Source organism: Danio rerio, chromosome 18, assembly GCF_049306965.1.
Source record: "Danio rerio strain Tuebingen ecotype United States chromosome 18, GRCz12tu, whole genome shotgun sequence".
In the NCBI taxonomy this organism is placed as follows: domain Eukaryota; kingdom Metazoa; phylum Chordata; class Actinopteri; order Cypriniformes; family Danionidae; genus Danio; species Danio rerio.
In genome coordinates, this window is record NC_133193.1 from 1678507 (window position 1) to 1702257 (window position 23751).

Here is a 23751-nt window from a genome sequence, read left to right on the forward strand (position 1 = left end):
TCAAGTTGTCAAGACAACAACAAAGTCGACGCCAGTGGTGTAGTGGTTAGTGCGTCGACACAAGCACTCCGGTGCTCACGGCAACCCAAATTCGAATCCCACCTATGATGATCCTTCCACTGTCTCTGCTTTCCTGTCAATACTCTATACTGTCCTATACATTAAAAGTTCAAATTCAACTATACATTAAAAGTGAAAAAAGACAACAACAAAAACGATGTGATGTATTTTGCTTATGTCAAGTTGCAATAACAATGTCATCAAAAAAACAAAAAACAAAAAATGTCATCTTTGCATTTAAAATGTCCTAACTCAGCAAAAGACACTTTATAAGTTGTCACGAGCATGTAACCCTGGCCCATTATTGATACGTACCCCTATATACATTTCTGGAGAGCGCGAAATTCAAAGGAGGTACGTTTTTTGTGCTGTTTTTGTAAATTCACCAGAGGCCGCTGTGTACGCTATTTCAGACCTCAAATTTCTCTCACAAGTGCCGTTCGCACCTGCTGTTCTCGCGTGGATCCACCAGAGGCCGCTGTCGACTGACTGACTGACCAGCCAACACCCACCCCCACCCCCTTCCTTAAACCCAACCGACAGTGTTTTCAAAAGCAATCCAGAAAAAGAAAAAAGACTTTTACCACGTTTTCAAATTTGATCACATTCTCACCCTGTTATTTGCTTCTTTATTACATTTTTTTGGCTCTTGTTTTTGGTTTACCTGCTTTCTGGAACTGTTCTTCACTGAACTCGAACCTCGTTGTCATGGTCAACTGCTCTCTGCATCTTCAGTGTGCCAACATACGTGACGAGCTACTGGGCAAACTGGTAACAGCGGAAAAGCCGTCCTTACAGAGGTAATCGGTCAGCTGGTAGAGGAAAAAGAAACAGCCGTTTTGTAACGCCGTCGACGGCGTCATACCACCCCGTAACGTTTGTTTAAAGATGAAATGCAGCCATAAGACTGCACAAGACTTTTGGTCAGCGGAGAAATTCGGTGAAGTTTTTTTTCCCTCTCCGCTGTCGCCACTGCCTCGCATGGTTCAGGATTGGTAGAGCTACGCATCGATGAATTTGCTCTTCAGTGTTTGGACTCTCAGTAATGACTTTAAACCGCACTGAACTTAGCTGAACTGAACTGAACTTAAACACTAAAAACTGAACTACCCTGATCCAGTTACTATGACCATTTATGTGAAGCTGCTTTGACACAATCTACATGGTAAAAGCGTTATACAAATAAAGCTGAATTGAATTGAATAAGTAGCTCTGGCTACATGATTCGTGCTCTCCAGATATGTATACGGGGGTACGTTTTCACAATAAGCCTGTGTTGCATGAATGATATGTCTTATGAACACCCTTTAAATAGTGTAACCAAAACTATATAGAAATAATGAGTCAATTGAATTGTTTAACCTTAAAACAAGCATAATAATTAACCAATGGAGCAAGTAAAATAATCTAGGTTTTGTTTTGTAATAAAAATTTTTTATTTACACTATTGGCAGATTGTTTTGCTTATTTTAAGGAAACATATAAACAGGAAAAGAAAACATTTTGACATTGATTATGCCTGTTTAGAAAATGCTTCTTGATTAAAGAATTTTGAGATATTTGGACTAGAAACAAGACAAAAACTATAAGAAGAGCATTTTGTGCAGTGTTAAAGGACATTTAGAGAGTTTGCTTCACACTGTCTGAGGTCAGATGAAGAGACGCTCATCACATCATCTCATTCGCTCCTCCCTCCATCTTTACCCTTATGAGACAAAAACAATTTCCTGAGAAAGTCAAGAGGTTGATGCAATTCCCTCAGCCTTCCCGGCTCACTCCTCAGGTGTATTTTTGGTTTGTGTTTGTGTTTTGCTCTTGTTATTGCACATTCTCAGCCTTACTGATCAGATGCACCATTTTGACCTGGATTCCACATTAACAACCACATAAAAACTTGCTGGAAAGCAGCTCGTCACAACATAAAGAAATTACGTATTTTTCATAAATTACACGACATTTTAGGTTACAATTCACTTGTTTAACAAACCACTGACTGTGATTGGGACTTCGGGTTGTGGCGCACACTGGTTATTCATTCATTCATTCATTTTCTTGTCGGCTTAGTCCCTTTATTAATCTGGGGTTGCCAACTTATCCAGCAAGTTTTTACGCAGCGGATGCCCTTCCAGCCGCAACCCATGTCTGGGAAACATACACACACACATTCACATACACACTCATACACTACGGACAATTTAGCCTACCCAAATCACCTGTACCGCATGTCTTTGGACTGTGGGGGAAACCGGAGCACCCAGAGGAAACCTACGCCGAACGCAGGGAGAACATGCAAACTCCACACAGAAACACCAACTGAGCTGAGGATCGAACCAGCGACCTTCTTGCTGTGAGGCGACAGCACTACCTACTGCACCACTGCGCCACCATATCTGGTGTAGAATATAATAATACTTTTTAACTATTAAGTTTGGGTTAAATGCATTCATGCTTTACACATTAGTTTAAGTAACAATTCACAGCATGTTCTACAGGCTTATTATCTGCCTATTAAAAGGACATTAACTGCATATTAGCACTTATAAAGTATGATCTGATTCCACATCCCTAACCCTACACAAACTACAACTTCAATAACTATTAATAAGCAGCTAATTAGTAGTGTATTGAGCTAAAAGTCTTGGTTAATGGTGTGTTAGAAGCTAGAATTGTACATTCAATTAAAGTATGACTGGGGAGTTTTTCTGTACATTTAGAATTATACATTTCACACTAACTATAAAAATAAGACGCTAATAAATCTATCAATAACACAACAAAAACCCAGCGAACAGTACAACATATTCTATTATTACATTATATTAATAAAATAATAAATAAAAATGTACCCACCTTAAAACTAGTATACAGATTCTTTATAAATACTGTGGGTGGCACGGTGGCTCAGTGGTCAGCACTGTGGCCTCACAGCAAGAAGGTCGCTGGTTCGAGCCCCAGCTGGATTAGTTGACATTTCTGTGTGGAGTTTGTTGGGTTTCCTCCGGGTGCTCCGGTTTCCCCCACAGTCCAAACACATGCGCTATAGGGGAATTGATGAATTTAATTGGCCGTACTGTATGAGTGTGTGAATGAGAGTGTATGGGTTTTTCTCAGTACTGGGTTGCAGCTGGAAGGGCATCCGCTGTGTAAAACATATGCTGGAATAGTTGGCAGTTCATTCCGCTGTGGCGACCCCTGATAAATAAGGGACTGAGCCGAAGGAAAATTAATAATACAATTGTAACAAAGGTTCTTTGTGTGGGAAGAAGAAGACAGGGTCGGCGTTGAGGTAAGTAACAGATTTTTTATTTTAAGTAACAACTGTAAAGGACAGCTCCCACTATGTGGCCGTCGTTCAGCTCTCTCTCCCGACTGTTCCTCCCGTTCTCCTTAAGACGGGTGTCTCTCCGGTCCAATCACTAGAATAAACAGGTGTTGCTTATTATTTCGGATTGGCCTGCTGATTAGCCGCCGGGCTCTGAGCATGCTCTCCCCCTTTATTGGGTATTCGATCATGCTTACCTCTCCACAACAATACTGTATGCAAACTAAAATAAAATATTGTTTGTTTGTTTTTAGTTGCATCTTCTCCACCTCTGTGTTTCTCACTTTTTTTCCAGCCCTTGGTGTCTCAACAGATGGCGCACCATGTGGCGATGGACCTACGGTGAGGTGGGCATCAGGGAAGGGACTAAAATCTGCCCATGCAGTGGGCATGAGGGATCCGCCTGGCACACCGTACTGCCCGCTGAGCACGAGTGAGACCAGGTCAACCACTGATAAAGGTAAAGTCAGAAAACATTTCCCAAATGATGCTGATGTATGATGTACAGACTCAGGATTTTTTCACAGTATGTCTGATACTATTTTTTTTCGGCAGAAAGTCTTATTTGTTTTATTTCAGCTACAATAAAAACAGTTTTTAATTGTTTTAAAGCCTTTTTAAGGTCAATATTATTAGCCCCCTTACACAATATTAGGATTGTCTACAGAATAAACCACTGTTAATAATAATAATTCCTTACATTTATATTGCGCTTTTATGGGCACTCAAAGCGTTTTACACAATGGGGGGGGGGTCTCTTCATCCACCACCAGTGTGCAGCATCCACTTGGATGCCAGACCGTGTGATATGATGATATGCCAATTATGATATGGGGAATGTTAGGAGGCCATGATGGACAGAGGCCAGTGGGCAGATTTGGCCAGGTAGCCGGAGTTAAACCTCTACTCTTTTCGAGGATTTTTAACGATCCCAGAGAGTTGGGACCTCGGTTTAACGTCTCATCCAAAAGACGGCACTCACTGAGCAGTATAGCGTCCCCGTCACTATATTGGGGCATTAGGACCCACACAGACCGCAGGTTGGGCGCCCCCATGCTGGCCTCACTAACACCACTTCCGGCAGCAACCTCGCTTTCCCATGTGGTCTCCCATCCAGGTACTGACCAAGCGCAGCCCTGCTTAGCTTCAGTGGGCGACCATGTGGGAGTTGCAGAGAGCTAGCTGCCGGCTAGTTATACTGTCGGCAGTTAAACAATGACTTGTCTAATTACCCTAACTAACCTAGTAAGGCCTTTAAATGCCACATTAAGCTGAATACTAGTGTCTTGAAGAATATCTAGTCTAATGTTATGTGCTGTCATCATGGCAAAGATAAAATAAATCAGTTATTAGAAATGAGTTATTAAAACTGTTATGATTAGAAATGTGCTGAAGAAATCTTAAACAGAAATTGGGAAAACAATAACTCAGGAGGGCTAATAATTCTGACTTCAACAGTATGAGCCTCCTGGAATAATACATCTACACAAGTGCAAGCACACAAACAGTTCAATAAAATCAGCCCAGAATGACGCACGTCCTAAAGTTGGGGTCATGAATTTAATTTCAATCATCAGAGCAAAACCTCAGTGTGAGAGAATATTAATATGGGTGCTCTCGAGTTGGTTGTTTATGGGCCGTTATAAGTGCATTATTGTGAATTAAAGTAGCCGGCAGGAACTGCAGTAATCATGTTAGCGAGCTGAGATGAGTTTAGAAGTGTCACGCTGTCGTCCAGCTGGACTGTGTTTCTCCACTCGCTCACATTCTACATAATTGACTTTCGCCTTTCCTCTTTCCGAGCATCATGAATATCCTATTTACCCCTCACACTTTCAACATTGGTCTGGTTCATAGTCAGAGATGGGTGTAAATTGTCACTAGTTTTTGTAATGACATTACTTTTGCACTCAAAGTGTAAAGTAAGGGATCACTTTTATTATTTTGGTCATTAATTAGTTACTTATAATGTGCTTGCCTTAAATACTGAGTCTCCACTCTCTGGTTAACGATTCACTGATTCAAATCAAACTGTCAGAGTGAGTCTGCAGGTAATGATTCACTGATTCAAATGATTCAGTTAGAGTGAGCCTCCAGTTAATGATTCACTGATTTAAATGATTCAGTCAGAGTAAGAGTCCACTCTCTGGTTAACGATTCACTGATTCAAATCAAACTGTCAGAGCGAGTCTGCAGTTAATGATTCACTGATTCAAATGATTTAGTCAGAGTGAGTCTACAGTTAATGATTCACTGATTCAAATGATCTGGTCAGAGCAAGTCTCTAGTTAATGATTCACTGATTCAAATGATTCAGTCAGAGTGAAAGTTCACTCTCCAGTTAACAATTCACTGATTCAAATGATTCAGTCAGAGTGAGTCTCCACTTTCCAGCTAACAAATCCATTTCCGGTAAGAGCGAGTTTCCATTTAATGATTCACTGATTTAAATGATTCAATAAGAGTGAGTCTCCACTCTCCAGTTAACAATTCACTGATTCAAATCATCCGGTAAAAGAAAGTCTCCAATTAATGATTCACTGATTCAAATGATTAAGTCAGAGTGAGTCTCCACTCTCCAGCTAACAAATCCACTTCCGGTCAGAGCGAGTCTCCAGTTAATGATCGACTGATTCAAGTGATTGAGTCAGAGTGAGTCTCCACTCTCCAGCTAACAAGTCCACTTCCGGTCGGAGCGAGTCTCTAGTTAATGACCCACTGATTCAAATGATTCAGTCAAAGTTAGAGTCCAATCTCCAGTTAACAATTCACTGATTCAAATCATCCGGTCAAAGCGAGTCTCCAGTTAATGATTTATTGATTCAAATGATTCAGTCAGAGTGAATCTACACCCTCCAGTTAACAATACACTGATTCAAATGATCCAGTCAAAGCGATTCTACTTTTGCATGAGCTAATTCCTTTAAAATGTCTTAATGCATTCTTGCAACTAATTTGACCAAATAAACAACACGGTTCACCCATAACTCACACGTCATTCTCATACACAAGCGTCCCTGCTGTTTGTTCACCACGTTAGCAGATGTCGAACCCAGAATGCACCTCGGCAGCACCTTCACGGGAAGCTTCCCCTGCTGTTTTCCTCATTTCTTCATTATGTTAACCAACTGGTGGCCACTCACCTTCTCCTGATACTGCCTGCGCGAGGAGTCCAGGGACTGGATCAGCGCTGTGGCGTGCCCAACAAACATGGCGTAACACGTGGCACCCACGATCATGCTGAGGATGGTCAACCACACGTCTGTCATGCCCACGGGAGGATACATGCCATATCCTATACACAGCATGTGGCTCATGGCCTTGAAGAGAGCGTAGGAATACTGCTGACCCCACGTGTCGTTCTGGAGAAAGACAGACACAGAGAGAGAATCATAAACAGTTCATGGCACAGATGACCTGATGATACTCACAATGACTTCATGAACTAAGACAAGCAACACTAAAATAACAACAATAATAATAATCATATATAATCTTGCCAACTAATCATTTTATATAAGAGAAAACATGAGCAAACACCTGTAATGTTATTAGAATCTATTTATGTTTGACACTGTTGACACCATAACATACACTTCACCCATAATTCACTGATTCAAATGATCCAGTGTGAGTGAGTCTCCAGTTAATGATTCATTCATTCAAAGGATCCGATCAGAGTGAGTTTCTGATTTACCATACACTCATAGCAGTTAGAGCGAGTCTTCGTTTAATGACTCACTGATTCAATTGATTCAATAAGTGAAAGTCTCCAGGTAATAATCTGATTCAAATGATCCGTTCAGAGTTAGTCTACAGTTAAAGATTCACTGATTCAACTGATCCAGTCTGAGCGATTCCCGAGTTAATGATTTGATGATTCAAATGATCTGATCAGAATGATTCCACAGTTAAAGATTGCCTGATTCAAATGATCCAGTCAGAGTGAGTCTCCAGTTAATGATTTGTTGATTCAAATGATTTAGTGAGAGCGAGTCTACAGTTAATGATTGGTTGATTCAAATGATCCAATCAAATTGAGTCTACAGTTAATGATTTAATTCAAATGATCCATTCAGAGTTAGTCTACGGTTCAAGATCCACTGATTCACTTGATCCTGAAAGCGTGATTCTACAATTAAAGATTCACTGATTTAATTGATCCAGTTAGAGTGAGTCTCCTTTTAAGGCTTTTTTAAATTCAATTGATCCAGTCAGAGTGAGTCTCGAGTTAATTATTTGATTCAAATGGTCCATTCAGAGTGAGTCTACAGTAAAGATCCACTGATTCAATTAATCCAGTCAGAGTGAGCCTTGAGTTAATGATTTGATTTAAATGATCCGTTCAGAGTGAGTCTACAGTTAAAGATTCACTGATTCAATTTATTCAGTCAGAGCGAGTCTCGAGTTAATGATTTGATTAAAATGATCTGTTCAGAATGAGTCTATAGTTAAAGATTCACTGATTCAATTTATTCAGTCAGAGCGAGTCTCGAGTTAATGATTTGTTGATTCAAATGATCCATTCAGCATGAGTCTATAGTTAAAAATTCATTGATTCAAATGATTTAGTCAGCGCGAGTCTTCAGTTAATGATTTGTTGATTCAAATAAACTAGTCAGAGTGAGTCTAGTTAAAGATTCACTGACTCAAATGATCCAATTAGAAAAAGTCTTCAGTTAACAATTTACTGATTCAACTGATCCAGTCAGAGCAAGTCTCTTTAATTAATGATTTGATTCAAATGATCCAGTCAGAGTGAGTTTACAGTTAAAGATTCACTGATTCAATTGATCCAATCAGTGTGAGTCTCCAGGTAAATATTCACTGATTCAGTTGTTCCAGTCATGAGTGAGTCTACAGTTAATGATTCGTTGATTTAAATGATCTGGTCAGCGTGAGTCTACAGTTAAAGATTCACTGATTCAAACAATCTGGTAAGAGTGAGTCAACAGTTAACAATTCACTGATTCATTTGATCTAGTCAGAGCGGATCTTCCGTTAATGATTTGTTGATTTAAATGATCCGTTTAGAGTGAGTCTCGAGTTGAAGATGAACAGATTTTAATGCAGGAATCAGAGTGAGTCTCCAGTTAAAGATTCACTGATTCACTTGATCCGTTCAGAGCTGGTCTCCAGTTAACGATTTGTTGATTCAAATGATTCAGTCAGAGTGAGTCTACAGTTAAAGATTCACTGATTCAAATGATCCAGTCAGAGTGAGTCTTCAATTAATGATTTGTTGATTTAAATAATTCCGTCAGAGTGAGTCTACTTTTACATGAGCAAATACCTTAAAATGTCATCAAAATATAAGCATTTTTGCCACTATTTCGGCTTATTTGACCATTAACCTGAGATGAATTAAGAAATCGTGCACACGCTCTAGTAAATATAGGGATCAAATTAAGAAATCATGCCCACTATTTACTTGAAATGAGGGAAGGAATGAATGAATAGTGAACATGCTCCAATAAATCAGAGGATCAAATGAATAATTTGAGCACAGGGTTTGTTGGTTTTTCTTTCATGTCATGAGCAGAGCTCCATCCTGAACAACTAAAATAAGACTGCTCCATTTTTATTTAATTATATGCAAACCATTAAAACATGTTAATATTAAATAACATTAAAAAAAGTTCTGTGAATCAGTCATATTATTCTTTACAATAAGGCTATTTGCATGCAGACAGTGCACTAACTAATGTTTGTGAACTTTCATATTAAAATATATGAATAAATGTTAAGAATAAAGGAAGATTCACAAATAAAATATGTAATTATTTTTAGTTTTTAGTTCAATGTAAAGAAATGAAAATATTTCTTGGCTTTTTTATGTATTTGCATTATTGTATCTCTTTTGTATTATAGTTATTTAATCCATAGTATTGTTATGTTGCTGTAAATAAGTTAGGAATAATAGTAACACATATTTATTGTGTTTATTAATCAAAATAAAACATGCATAAAACATTCATACTGTAGATTACTCTCACCTAGAATGTTGCTGTATATCTTGCTTTAAGACATGTCATATGTATAAATGAAGGCTGAAATAGATGTCATTCGGCTATTTTGTGCGTAATACTATGTGCATGAAGCAGAAAAGTTGAAATGTTTCCAGTAGCTGCATGAAAATGAATCCAGACTGACTCCCGAGAGTTCAAAAACACAGACAACACAGTGGCATTAAATGAAAATATGTACGAATAAGGGCGAAAAGGAGAAATGCGAGCTGAAGTAAAGTGGGTCAGCTATTTAGAAGGATGGGAAATGTCTGTGTGCCTCTAAAATAGTGAATAAATTGCCCTTGTCCTGTGGATGTACGCGCGCGAGTCCGTAAGGAATCAATATTGGCTCCGTCTGAGGTGACATGTCCAGATTGCTTTCAGACTCATTTTTGTAGAGGCTGAATCCTGAGAGAGCGACGGCTTATTACAGCTCTCCAAAAAGAGGGAAAAGATCATACCGTTTCATAATGACAGGCCCGACACTGGAAGAGCTGCATCTAACAACGCTAAAGAGCCGCCGGCATCAAAGAGTCCATTTGAAGAGATGCAGTTTGGCACTATGAGCCTGTTTACACCGGATCACTTCATGCCCTTTACTTCTGATGGTATCTCTGAAAACGTTTTCATTTCCATTTGACCAGATGAACGCATCTCCACTAAACGTGATTCTGATCTTCAAATCCAGCACTTTACACAAATTTAATTCAACCCAAGCTCAATCTGGAAACGTAGCCCCGCGGACGTTTCTGGAGACTGCGATTTACGTGGCTGGAGATACGTATGGCCGCGTTTTGTTTTTTTCGAGCGAATGCTATGGGGTGGTGTGACGCCGCTTCTCCTCTTCGCGCTCGCCGGCTGACAGCTCACCTCTGTGTGGAGGGCTTTCCCGATGCAACCAGTTTGTTCGCTTAGCTCTCAGTGTTACGTGGGCGGAGCGGAGGCCCGGAGGAGGAGGAGGAGCCAGCCACAGGGACGACCGGGATCGAGTCTGGGGAAGAGCGGTTCCAGAAATCAGGTAAGATGAAAAACAGAATCCAAAAAATAAGGGCGAGAACGCGGCGAGATCTGAAAACGCAGTCAAAATCAGACAAGGGCTTTTGCTTTTTTTCTGGACGGCTTTTGCAAATCGTCGCTTGGGTTTAGGGAAGGAGGAGGAGGAAGAGGAGGGCGGCTGGGTCGGCCGATTGGCCGGCCGCCCGGTCGATCGTTCAGCCAGTCAGTCGGACAGACGGTCGCTCCACAGCGGCCTCCGGCGGCTTTTCACGCAAGAACAGGTCGCTCCAGAGAGGCCTCACAGCGCACAGCGGCCTCTCGTGGATTCATGAAAACGAAAACTGTTCAAATACGTACCTCCCGGGACGTATTTCGCTGTCTGGAGAAACGTCCGCGGAGCTATATTTCCACAATAAGCCTGGGTTGATTTAATTAGGTGTTACATTGACTACATTGTCAGATACACTCATTTATTTAGGCTCTGTCCACATGAACATGGGCATTTTCAAAACCACACTTTCTTTCTACACTGTTTGTCCACACAAAAACAGAGTATCAAGGAACCGAAACCGAAACTTTCTTAAAACTCTTTGCCAGGGTAAAGATTTTCTGAAACTCTGGGTACAGTGTGGTCGTGTGGAAGAACTGAGTTTTCGCCTCGTGATGTCAGTGTGCGCATCGCTTTCTCCTTTCTGACCACTGTTGCTAACTAATCTTTGGAGAAAGTTGCTAAAAGTGGAAGAATTAATTGCTAAAAGTTGCTAAATGAGGCTTTAAAGTAATTGTGTGATGACATCACATTAAGGCTGATTTATACTTCTGCGTCAAGCACACACGTATGATCTGGCGCTGCCTGCTGTTCTCCAAACGTAACGCCTGGCGTTCATTCCAAACAGTTTGAGTCTCATCAGAGCAGAGAGTTTAGTTTCTGATGCTCTGAGAGTCCTTCAGATGCCTTTTGGCAAACTCCAGGCGGGGAGTGTCTTCCATCTGGCCACTCTACCATACAGGCCTGATTGGTGGATTGCTGTACAGATGGTTGTCCTTCTATAAGGTTCTCCTCTCTCCACAGAGGAATGCTGGAGCTCAGACAGAGTGACCATCGGGTTATTCATCACCTCCCTGACTAATGCCCTTCTCCCCTGATAACTCAGCTTAGATGGCCGGCCAGCTCTAGGAAGAGTCCTGCTGGTTAAACATCTTCCACTTACGGATGATGGAGGCCGTTGTGCTCATTGGAACTTTCAGAGCAGCTGAAATGTTTCTGTAACCTTCCTCAGCCTTGTGCCTCGACACGATCCTGTCTTGGAGATCTACAGACAATTCCTTTGTCTTCATGCTTGGTTTGAGCTTTGACATGCACTGTCATATGGACATATGGATGCAGTGGTGCAGTAGGTAGTGGTAAACAAAGCCAAGTCCATAATGCTTGCCCCGCCTGCGCGCTCTTCTTATTGGCCCACCACTGCTCTAGCACTGAACGCAAATGATTGGTTAATATCAGCTGTCAATCACATAGTCAGTGCCTTCTGGCTTAGGATGACAGAGAGAGCTACTACCGCGAAAAACTGTAAAGCGCTGAAGATGAGAATGAAGATAACACTGACAGATTTTGTTTTAGAAACCCTCTATTCAATTCAATTAAATTCAACTTTATTTGTATAGCGTTTTTACAATGTAGATTGTGTCAAAGCAGCTTCACATAAATGGTCATAGTAACTGGATCAGGGTAGTTCAAATGACACATCTTACTAGTGATCATGTGCTGAATGTTAATACACCATCTACACTTTTCCAAGAGTGGATAAAAGACTTCCGTTGGCTTCAAGTCCGCTATGAAAAGTCTGTGGGATGGAGTTTTCAGGTAACTGTTTGCCACATCTAGCACGAGAGCTTCTGTTTAATCCTTCATATAATCGCCAGATGCTGTCCGCCGTGCAAGTGGCAGCTATATGTGAAATTTAACACCACGTACACCATCGCAAACGGGCTTACACTGAGTCAACTAATATCGTTACTCATGAAAAGACCGGTATTGCTATTAACATGACGTATCCATATAATAAGGTACAGTATATGTCAAAAGCATCAGTGCAATATCAGACAGCACCCGTGAGAAGAGCACAGTTATATCGCTAACAGATTCATTCAAGCAGTGCGTGCAGGGCCGGTGAGCGCTCCGTGTATGCTTTGGTCACTCAGTTATGTTATAAAATCGATTTTCTTGTGATAACGGGATTTTGTTGAGACATATTTCCTCACGCGTGCATATATATATATATAATTTTTTTTTTTCTTTGCTTGTTAGTTTGATTAGTGTTGGTTTTAAATGCAATAAATATATTTTAATGAAACTTGTGGTAACAGTGCTCATAATTGGTGGGTGCGACTAAATTTTGGCTGATGCGCCTACATTTTTAAAAGTTAGGAGCAGCGGTGCTACCAAGCAAAAAGGTTCATTTCGAGCCCTGCATTGTATACAATAATTAAACTAAACTGTTAAATAGAGTTAAAACTGACAGTTTTGTTAAAAGCTTTTGAGATGGATTGTTGGCTGTTGTCTAAGCGTGGGCCCGATTAAACGATAAACAGTAGATCAATAAACTTCAGCAGAGCACAGCAGATCTCGCTCTCATTCGGGTCAAGGTTTGTTTTTCTGTCCTTCAGCTGTAGAAACTAAATCTCAGGACTGTCATTTTTACCTGGACACTGTGGATCTGGTATCCCCTTCACTAAAAACCAGGAAATGAAAGCCCAGCGCACCGGAAAACTGTCAATACTGGCCGGATATCAAATTAGAGGTGTCGAAAAAAAACAACCTGTGACATTTCAGCCCACTAACTCAACACCTTGCAGGGCTCGAAATTGCCAACGTTCTAAAATTCTATCTATGCGACCTCAAATTATATTCGGGACCATTTGTGCGAGTGCTTAAAATTGTTTGCTGTGCGACCGGTTTTTACCGCAAAATGTTCACAGCATGCGCATTTTTAGGAGACATTCACACAGAATGCATCGTTACACTTAAAAATGCAACTCTTAGGAATGATTTAAAACAGTTGAAATGTCAACTTTCTGCAGTAATCAAATCCTGCGATGCCTGCCTCACCTTCAAACTCTTCTGATTGGCCCAGTGAGAACAGCAAAGTTACTATCGTCAGTTCAGTTCATCTCATTCACATTAAGCAGTGTGTGCAGGGCCAGTGAGCAGACGCAGATTTTGAGTTTGTTTGTTAGTTTTGATAAGGGTTAATTTCAAATGCAATAAAACTGTTAATATAAAACTTGTAGTAATGGTGCATAAAGTTTTTGGGGGGTGCGCCTAAGTTTTGGGTGGTGCGCCTACATTTTTGAAGCTAGAAGCACCAGCGTTACCAAGCAAAAGGTTTAATTACGAGCCCTGCCTTATGTTATAAAACAGCTTAGGGTGGACAAACAGGACTACACTATTATGGAAATGTATACAGCGCAGTGTAGTTTAATTAATATGGTTGCTTATATTGAAATTAGGGTTTGCTATTTCAAAATGGTAAATCTAGGAAAGATTTAATAGTCAGAAATGACAATTGTGAAGTCTGCAAAATATGAAGACACGCATTCTTTATTGAACTGAATTATTAGAGGGAATTAATGAATGCACAGATCAATCATACACATATGTTAAGAGACACAGAGTTAAAAAAATGCAATATAAAAATCTAAATATATATGTTGATGATCATATATGCAAGCTTAAAAAAATTGGAACAGGAATTTGAATTATTAGATATCTATATAAATATATATATATATATATATATATATATATATATATAAACAGGGTGACAGGTGTCTCAGTGGTTAGCACTGTGGTCTCACAGCAAGAGGGTCGCTGGTTTGACTTCTGGGCTGGGTCAGTTGGCGTTTCTGTGTGGAGTTTGCATGTTCTCCCCGTGTTGGTGTGGGGTATAAACGAATAAAAATGGTTGCATATATATATATATATATATATATATATATATATATATATATATATATATATATATATATATATATATATATATGAATAATACAATAATTATTCAAAATAAATATAATCTAATACAGTGGTTCTCAAACTGTGGTACGCGTACCACTAGTGGTACGCGGGCTTCCTCCAAGTGGTACGCGGAGGAACCGCTGAATAATGAAAGAAACAATTAACACTTTTAATCCTTTAATGCGTAATATAACATCGATGTGATCAGCAGTGGCTGTTTTGTGAAGCGTACGATCACAACGCTGTGCTTAGAATGTTTATTTTAGTGCATTGTGTCATAAGCTGCTGAAAATCAGTTTCCAAAGTTGATTCTGAAGCGTGATTTGACTGACATGAAAAGTAGCCAATCACAGTCGACCTTGTCTAGTTGCGTGAAACGTAAGGGCGGGACAAATGCTTTCTGTGTTGCAGAGACAGAAAAAACAGCTTAAAAACAAATGTTTTGTTGGAATAATGCTTCTCGGATGTTTTCACTATAGAGATGTCTAGCAGAGTAATTTAACCGCGGACATATTTCCTGCCTTTTTGATGATCTACATACACGTTTCGGTTTCGCTCTCCGACAGCCAGTCGACTCGCCTCTCACCTGTCACTCCTCTAAATACATTCTGAATGGCGGCGCGGGAATGGAGGTATTGCGCAATTACTAATTTCTGCAAATGTGGCGAGTGCTATGAATATAATCGCGATCTCTCCACTATTAAAGTAGACATTATTTATTATGCTCCTTGACTAAATTTAGTCAAAAGTATTCAAAGTTATCAAGTATTTAGAATTAGATTGATGCATGATCGATGACAATGCTAATGTTCTTCTTGTTTGGCTGTGTTGTGAAGTGAAACTTACTTTTAGCAAAGGTGGAATTTTTTTTTGTTTCTTTACGACAAAAGAATTATGCTGGAAATGTTTCTGGATGAGGTATTTGTGTGATTTATACATTTAGCTGTATTCTGATCTGTCTTAAAGCATTACAGGTCAAAGCAATCCGTTGTTGCTTGTTTATTTATCAAAATTAACAATAAGGCTCTTAAAGCACTGCTTTGATAAATGTATTGTTGTCACATTTTAAATACCTCAAGTAAAATGAAGTCATTTGTTTTATTTTTTTACTGACAGTGTACTTGTATTTTTTTTAAAGTTTCTATTTTAGATTAAGATCAAGTGTAAAATAAAATCTACATGTGATGTACAGCTATTTAAGAAACAAATTTGCCATATTGTAAAGAAAAATAGTGTAACAAATGTAAATAAAAGGCTACATTTAAATATTTTTACCATATACTTTAATTTAACCTTTCAAAGCTTGAAAATATCGTTTAAAAAATGGGCAAAAAGTGTCTCTATGGCCTTTAAGATTATGTGGTAGTTTTACCAGTGCTATTGAAAAAGATTAATTGTCATGAAAGGAAAAATTGACCATACTTCCTTTGTTAGTGCAAATTCCTATACATGTAGCTTTGGGATTTAAGCAATTAAACCATTCAATCAGGTTTAAACATAAAAAAAGTGATTTCATAATAAAAATCTGATTTTTTTTTTCAAAAGTAACCAACTAGTACTTTTTAAAAGAGTACTTTTTAAAAGAGTACTTTTACCTAATATTAGTATTATTTACTAAAATTTGTGTTATTTTAGCAGTGTAATAGTAATTTTACTTGAGTACAAAAAAGATATCACAAGCATTTAGTGCAGGTTTATTATAATAATAATATATGATTAATACATATTATTATTAATGGTTTTTATTTGTATCTATTCCTATGCAATGTTTTATGGGTTGCTGAGAATACATTTCAGGTCTTCAATACATAACATGTCAGTCTTGAAAAAAAAATTTGGTGCTGGAAAAAGTGCTTAAAATTCCTTGATTTTTCATTAGGCTGTGCCTGTATGAACCCTGTCATATGTACATTTAACATATATTTCAAGATTTGTCTGAAAGTGTAGGAATATGACATATAGCCTATATTCATAAGGTCCAAGCAACATCTCCAGCTTTTGATGAATAGGCTACTATGAATACTTGAGATTTAAGTACAGCAGTTTTCTTTTTACTTTTTAAGAACAGGTAATTTTTAATGAACTTTTAAAAGCACATTTTAACTAAAACTTTTTTTTTTTTAATCTGCAAGCACAGTTAATGTTCAGACTATTTCAAATGTTTAAAGTGATTGACCATAATACATATTCTTAATAATAGGAATTAATTTGCATCATTTTTAAACTGTGCACACCTGTAGCTGCTTAATTAGGCCTACGATGCTATTTTTTAATACTGGTTAAAAAATAGCGTCGTAAGGTGGTACTTGGAGAGACAATTTTTTTCTAAGGTGGTACTTGGTGAAAAAAGTTTGAGAACCACTGATCTAATACATTTTAAAATAAACAATTAATAATTAATAAAATGTTCTTTATTACATTTGAGTATTTTCTCTGATATTTTGGGTTGTTTATCCATCAAGGTCCAAATATCAACATGATTTATACAAATCCGTAGCTTAATGAGTCCATTTAATGAGCTATTACGGTGCAAAAATTAGCTTCATGTTTGGAAAAACATGACAACAAAACATTGAAAAGCAAATTTGCAATCCTGTTCCTGCTTTTTTTTAAAAATAAATCACGACATACATAATCAGCGTAAGTATATACGAGTACATATGCTTTTGAAAATTATTAATTTTATCCATTTCTCAGTGAATATAGAGAATACAGTTTTTGATGCATTTAAGTTATATTTATTTATATTATATTTATTTCTTTCGAAATAGAAAGCTAACACATGTAAATCCAAATTGCAAAAAAAAGTTCACATTTTTATGTTTCTCTAGATTTTTCTGCAAACAATTTTTTTATTTTCCCCTAACATATTAATAAAGGTGTAGTAATGTTAGATGGGTTCATCAGTTTTATCTTTTGGTACTGACTAATCTAATGTGAATGCACTTGTAAAGATCATCCTGTAAAAAAGATTAATTAAAAAAAGAGATCTGTGAGGGTTATACTCATTTATACTGTTAAACTCGTGTTAAGGTAAAAATGCATGTACAAATCTAACAGAAAAGCATTGCTTAGGTGAAACAGCGTATTACCCTGATGACTGCGTTTAGACACTCACCACCATCTTGTTTTTGGCCACCCAGCAGTCAGCAGGGAAGTCTTGCAGCATGGGCACCAGAAACTGCAGACATCCGTCCCAGTGGCAGAGCAGCAGCATCATCCCTATCAAGTTGACGATTCGCACCATTGCACTGGCCAGGTCATAGGTCATATGAAAAATCTGGGAGAGCCAGAGGAGAACAGGACATGTTGAACAGTCTGATGGTCACTGACATTTACAGCAGCACATTCACTTCACAATACAGTAGCACACCAAAACCAGCCTTCTAGAGTCTTAACCCTGCTGTGGTCTTAGAATAAAAAAAAGATATGAGTAATTAGTCATAGGACTGCAGGATATTGCAAAAATTGAACATTGCTGCATTTTATTATATACAGTATATTGCGATATGATTACACTTTCAGCAGATGACTTGAATATATTTTTGGAAAGCATTAATAATTCTAGACTAATTGGGATGAGAAGTTCATTTGCATTAAATATAATCAACATCCTACAGCCTATTAAAGTTGCAATACAGATTCTACATTGCACATCATGTAATGTGGCTATTGCAAATGATCACGCTGCAACACTGAACACAAATATTGTGCAGCCCTAACTAGTTACTAGTTAATTACCTAAAGTTATTAGTAACTAATAAAGTTATGGTAACTAATAATAAACCTCAGTTTTTCTGATTTTGATTGCTGTGAAAAGCTCTATACAAATAAACTGAGCTGAATTGAATTTTGCATGCATCATTTGTGCTTCGGGTCAAAAATAACCCACCTTCGCTAAACCTCTAATCTAAAGCAGATACGTTTCATTTCAATCCTCAAATCTATATCAAGCTGATCTTCATCACACACTTTCCCTCATCAGTGTGCAGTATTTCACCAGTGTTCACTCAGTAGACAAAAAACAATTCTATCTACAGTAAAGGGTGTATTTTATAATGATAAAAGTACCTGCAGAAGAGTGTAAAGTGTTTAGCAGTATGTAGAAGACAGTATTTATAAAGGTTAAAACGGCAGATTTGCGGTGTAAAAACGGTTTCATAGCTGGCAGGTCAAACTTGACTTGATGGACAGTCGCTGTACCCTAAATGTGTGCACTAGGGACGCTACGGTCAAGATTTTTGCAGCTGATACTAAGTACTGATTCCTTGTCATGGTGATCGGCCGATACAGAGCACCAATTCTGATGCTTTTTCCCTGATTGCGTTTTCCCTCAAAGTATGGTAAGGTCTCGCCTTTTTTATTATTATTTATTTTATCAGGATCCCCATTAGCCACAACCAAGGTAGTGGGGTCAGCAAAATAATCTTGTTTTTCCTTTTGACATAAGATTATTTTGCTGACCCCATTGGCAGATTATTTTGCTTGTTTTAAGTAAAAACTTACTTCATTTTGGCATATTATTGCTGAAAACAAGGCAATATGTTTTGCTTGTCTAGAAAATTCTTCTTGATTTAAGAATTGTGAGATATTTGGACTAGGAACAAGACAACAAATCTAAGTAAGAAAAGCATTTTTTGCAGTGAACAAGAGACAAAGAAATAAAAATAAGTCAAATATAAATGCCACAATGCGTAACAGTGGTGCAGTGGGTAGCACGATCACCTTACAGCAATAAGGTCACTGGTTCGAGCCTCGGCTGGGTCAGTTGGCGTTTCTGTGTGGAGTTTGCATGTTCTCCCTGTGTTGGCGTAGGTTTCCTCCGGGTGCCCTGGTTTCCCCCACAGTCCAAACACATGCGCTATAGGGGAATTGATGAAATAATTTGGGCGTAGTGTATGAATGAGTGTGTGAATGCAAGAGTGTATGGGTGTTTTCCAGTACTGGGTTGCAGCTGGAAGGGCATCCACTGCGTAAAAAACATATGCTGGATAAGTTGGTGGTTCATTCCACTGTGGCGACCCCTGATTAATAAAGGGACTAAGCTGAAAAGAACATGAATGAATGCCACAAATTAAGAGGTATAATGAACACATCTGGATAGTTGAACCAACAATGTTTCTATACAGTATAGCATATATAATAATGTTTATTATTAGGAACAAATATCTTGTCATGCCAATAAAGTGAATTGACTAGAGAGAGAGAGATGAGGACAGGCTAAAGAAGCGAGTGGTTAATCCTAATGGTAAGTATCCTCTTAAGAAGCGCTGTCCTCCATGCGGGCAGTGTTAATGGCCTCCACAATTGAAAGCTACTTAATGTGACCGAAGCCACGGCACGCGCTGCTAACTGCACCGCTGCCTATTAAAAACCACTCCACTCGCTTTAAAACACAGCTTTTAAGAGCTTATAGGCTGGCATGATGCTATTGTTATTGAGTGAGGAGAAAAGCCCTATAAATCAGTCTCTCTCTCTCTCTCTCTCTCTCACTGTCCGTCTAGCTCTCTCGTCCACCAGTTGCTGGCTATTGTTCATATGTTTGTCTTCAATAAGCATTTCTAGTGTAATGATAAACAGAGCATTACGTGTTGCTCTGAGTGCAGGGGAGCAGCATGAGGTCGGATTAAATAATTGGCTGTCTGTAACGTTAAACTAGCTATAAAAGCATCTGAATTAATCATGCAGCGTTGTGTAAAAGTCACCCTCATTACTGCATTACTGCTGCATCATCACAGACGGCAGGAAGAGGAGGACATTTCTGATACAAGCCGCAGCGCTAACTAATGGATTATATGAACGTACAGCGCATTTAAATACTATTGTTTTCATTTAGCTTTGAAACCAATGACAAACAAGGACAAATGAGATGGTAAAAGAGAGGGAAACGTTCTAGAAATGCAAGTTGTTCATTCATTCATTTTCTTGTCGGCTTAGTCCTTTTATTAATCCAGGGTCGCCACAGCGGAATGAACCGCCAACTTATCCAGCAAGTTTTACGCAGCGGATGCCCTTCCAGCTGCAACCCATCTCTGGGAAGAAATGCAAGTTGTAAGGTCTAAGAAATATCCTGCAATGTTTATTCATTCATTCTCCTCGGTTTAGTCCTTTTATTGATCAAGGGTCGCCACAGCGGAATGAACCGCCAACTATTCCAGCATGTGTTTTACATAGCGGATGCCCTTCCAGCTGCAACCCATTACTGGGAAACACCCAAACACATCAATTCCCCTATATATAGCACATGTCTTTGGACTGTGGGGGAAACCGGAGCACCCGGAGGAAACCCAAGCGAACGCAGGGAAAACATGCAAACTCCACATGGAAACACCAACCAACCCAGCTGAGACCCGAACCAGAGACCTTCTTACTGAAAGGCGACCGTGCTAACAGCCAAGAACTCAAATGTAACAGGACGGCTAATACTTTTGACTTCATCTGTGTGTGCCAATGCTTCAGACGTTCAATCTTAGAAGGTTACTAGAAGTTCAGATGTGGTTTGAGACGCAGCCTGTCTGCACTCTCTCTCTCTCTCTGTCGTCAGCTAGCACTCTTAAACGCTAATAAATTAGCATGGTGAAATGGAAACAGACTGCAGTGCAATTAAAATGAGAAGTGCTCTGGGTAGATTGTGGAAATCCTCTCTAATAAGGGCTTATTATAAAGTCATTATTGTGGATCAGGGGAATGAAGACTAATGTGTCTTGTCCGAACGGCGAGGGACGAACCCTCAAATGTATAAATCAGGAGAAGCACAGTGTTTTGACCGTCTCCATCTCTCTCACACTGAGGGATGGTTGCGTGTGTGCGTTCTGATCTGGATCGAGCTCTAATTGACACCAGACACATTAATGATGAGAGTTTCACGCAGAGACCAAACATCTCAGAGCTGATTGATGAAGCCCGCGAGAAACAACACAGACTGAAAGACTCAAATCCAGCAGATGGACGCTTCGATCTGGATCAGAACTGTTCTAGAGTATGAATTATAGGATAATGAATTAATGAATGTGGGAATACTTGGAATTACTGGAGGGAACATCATCTTTATTACTCTGAAATGCAGGACTATTGTTGAAATTCTTAATTTCACATCTAAAGCACTACATGGGTTGCACCTGAATATTTTTGCTCTCTTTTAAGTCTAATTCTCCTAGTTCTCGCTTGCTTTCTCCGCTCTTTTGGTTCTCTGTTAGTCCACCAGTCTTTATGTAAACTAAAGACTATAGGAGAAAGAGCTTCCTCATTCAAAGCCCCCAAATTATGCAATGTCTTCAATGTCAAGGTCTTCCTCTTAATATTTGAAACGCACTGACTTTCGATCGCTTTAAAAAGATGTTCGAGACACATTTATTTAAGCTTGTTATGAATTGATGGTTTATTTTGCACTGTTTTTGTTCTTTATTATCATGTGTTTATATCTTTTTTTTGTAGTGCTTTGGGTTTAAAGGCAAACCAGGCTCATTCTGAAAACGTAGACCCGCGGACGTTTCTGGAGACCGCGATTTACGTGGCTGGGCAAACGCTGCAGGGCGGTGTGATGCCGCTCCTCTTCTTTGCGCTCGCCGGCTGTGGCCGACGGCTAGCTCACTCACCTCCGTGTGGAGGGCTTTCCAGCCGCAACCAGTTTGTCAGCTTAGCTCGTGGTGTTACGTCGGCGTAGCGGAAGTCCGGAGGAGGAGGAGCCATCCGCGGCGACGACCGGGTTTGGGTCCAGGGAAGAGTGTTTCCAGAAATCAGGTAAGATGAAAAACAGAATCCAAGAAATTAAAAGCGAATGAGTTTGTGACAGGGTGAGAATGCGGCGAAATCCGAAAACTCTGTCAAAATCGGACGAGGGCTTTTGCTTTTCTTTTCTGGACGGCTTTTGTAAATCGTCGCTTGGGTTTAGGGAAGGAGGAGGAGAGGGAGTGGGAGGAGGGCAGCCGTGACAGCCGATCGGCCGGCCGCCCAGTCGATCGTTCAGTCATTCGGCCAGTCGGTCAGCCGGACAGACGGTCACTTGACAGCGGCCTCCGGTGGCTTTTCACGCAAGAACAGTGCGGGTGCAACGACGCGCGCTCCCAAAAGGCGTTCGAGACGTGAAAAAGCACGGCACAGCGGCCTCTCGCGGATTGGCGAAAACAAAAACTGCACAATTACATACCTCCCGGGAGGTATTTCGCGTTCTCCAGAAATGTCCGCGGGCTAGGTTTTCACGATGAGCCCGGGTTATTTAAAGATGCTGCATGTAAATTTTTGATTTTTCTAAAGCATATAAACACCATCATTTGTGTGCAGATATTTCAGAAACATACTCAGTGATCATTCTTGTTTATCTGAGAAGCAATGCTGAAGTCAGATATTCTGCTTTGAACATAAGCGTTTGAGAACGGCTGTCTTTGTTTTGGCAATTAAACCCACCCAATGCCAGTTTAGCCAATTATATTTCAGCACCCCGGGTTGCCTTATTGGAAAACAGCGTATTTCATTAATTCAGTCAGGAACCCAGCAGGCACACAACATCATAAGACGTTAATATTAGGTTAGATTTTGGTCGTGACGTCAGGTGAGCAAAAATGCAATGACTAGCCAGCGTCTAGGGACAACGTTATTCTGACGTCCAATAACGACGTCAAATTACATTGATATTTGGTTGATTTTAGGTTGTGTTGGAAAGTAACCAAAATCTATTGTCTGATATATGTCATAGTTGTAACGTCTACACAACGTCAAGGTGTAACATGATTCGACTTTGATATTTGGTTGATTTTAGGTTTGACGTTGAACAATGACGTTGGCCTGATAATGGGTTCTGGCCTCAGCCTGATTTTCATTTCCAGACAAAATCCAACGTTCCCACGACGTTGGGGTACAACCTCAATTTGACGTCATATTGATCTCTTGTGCCTGCAGGGAAGGCTCTCAAAGCATGCGTCCGTGACTGAAATGCGACCTCCGGTGGACAGTAGCAGACTCTGAAATGAGATGCGGATTCAGAGTTCCACATGAGGTGATTATTAATTAGCAAACAGTATAATATTATAAATGTAAATATTTGGCGAGTAGGATGCACTGTAACCCTGTCTTAACAACACAATATTTGACGAGATTTACAGTAGTAAGGAATTTGGCTATTGGCACCAGAAACGTGACAGAAATGTAAATACAGCCATTCTGAAGCACAGAATAGTGCACTCACTCACAAAATGGTAAGGTTTATAATCAAATGAATACTTATTAAACCTCTTTAACATGATTGAATGTAGATGCTGAATCACTGATATGCGTTGGTTTTGAGTCTGGTTTATTGTATTTTCCAGATCTGAGCTGAACTATCTGCTTCTGCTTTCAGTAGTATGGCACTA

At 39.4% G+C, this 23751-nt stretch overlaps 1 protein-coding gene across 1 annotated transcript in view; it reads right to left on the reverse strand.

Annotated features, from left to right (window-relative positions):
- hcn4 (hyperpolarization activated cyclic nucleotide-gated potassium channel 4) overlaps positions 1-23751 on the reverse strand; it is a 140672-nt gene that overhangs the window by 58160 nt on the left and 58761 nt on the right. Inside the window, exons 3-4 of the mRNA XM_680986.9 lie at positions 17523-17684; positions 6526-6744 (exon numbers count right to left, since the gene is read on the reverse strand). Of these exons, the coding sequence (XP_686078.4) occupies positions 6526-6744; positions 17523-17684 (381 nt within the window). The remainder of the gene's footprint in view (positions 1-6525; positions 6745-17522; positions 17685-23751) is intronic.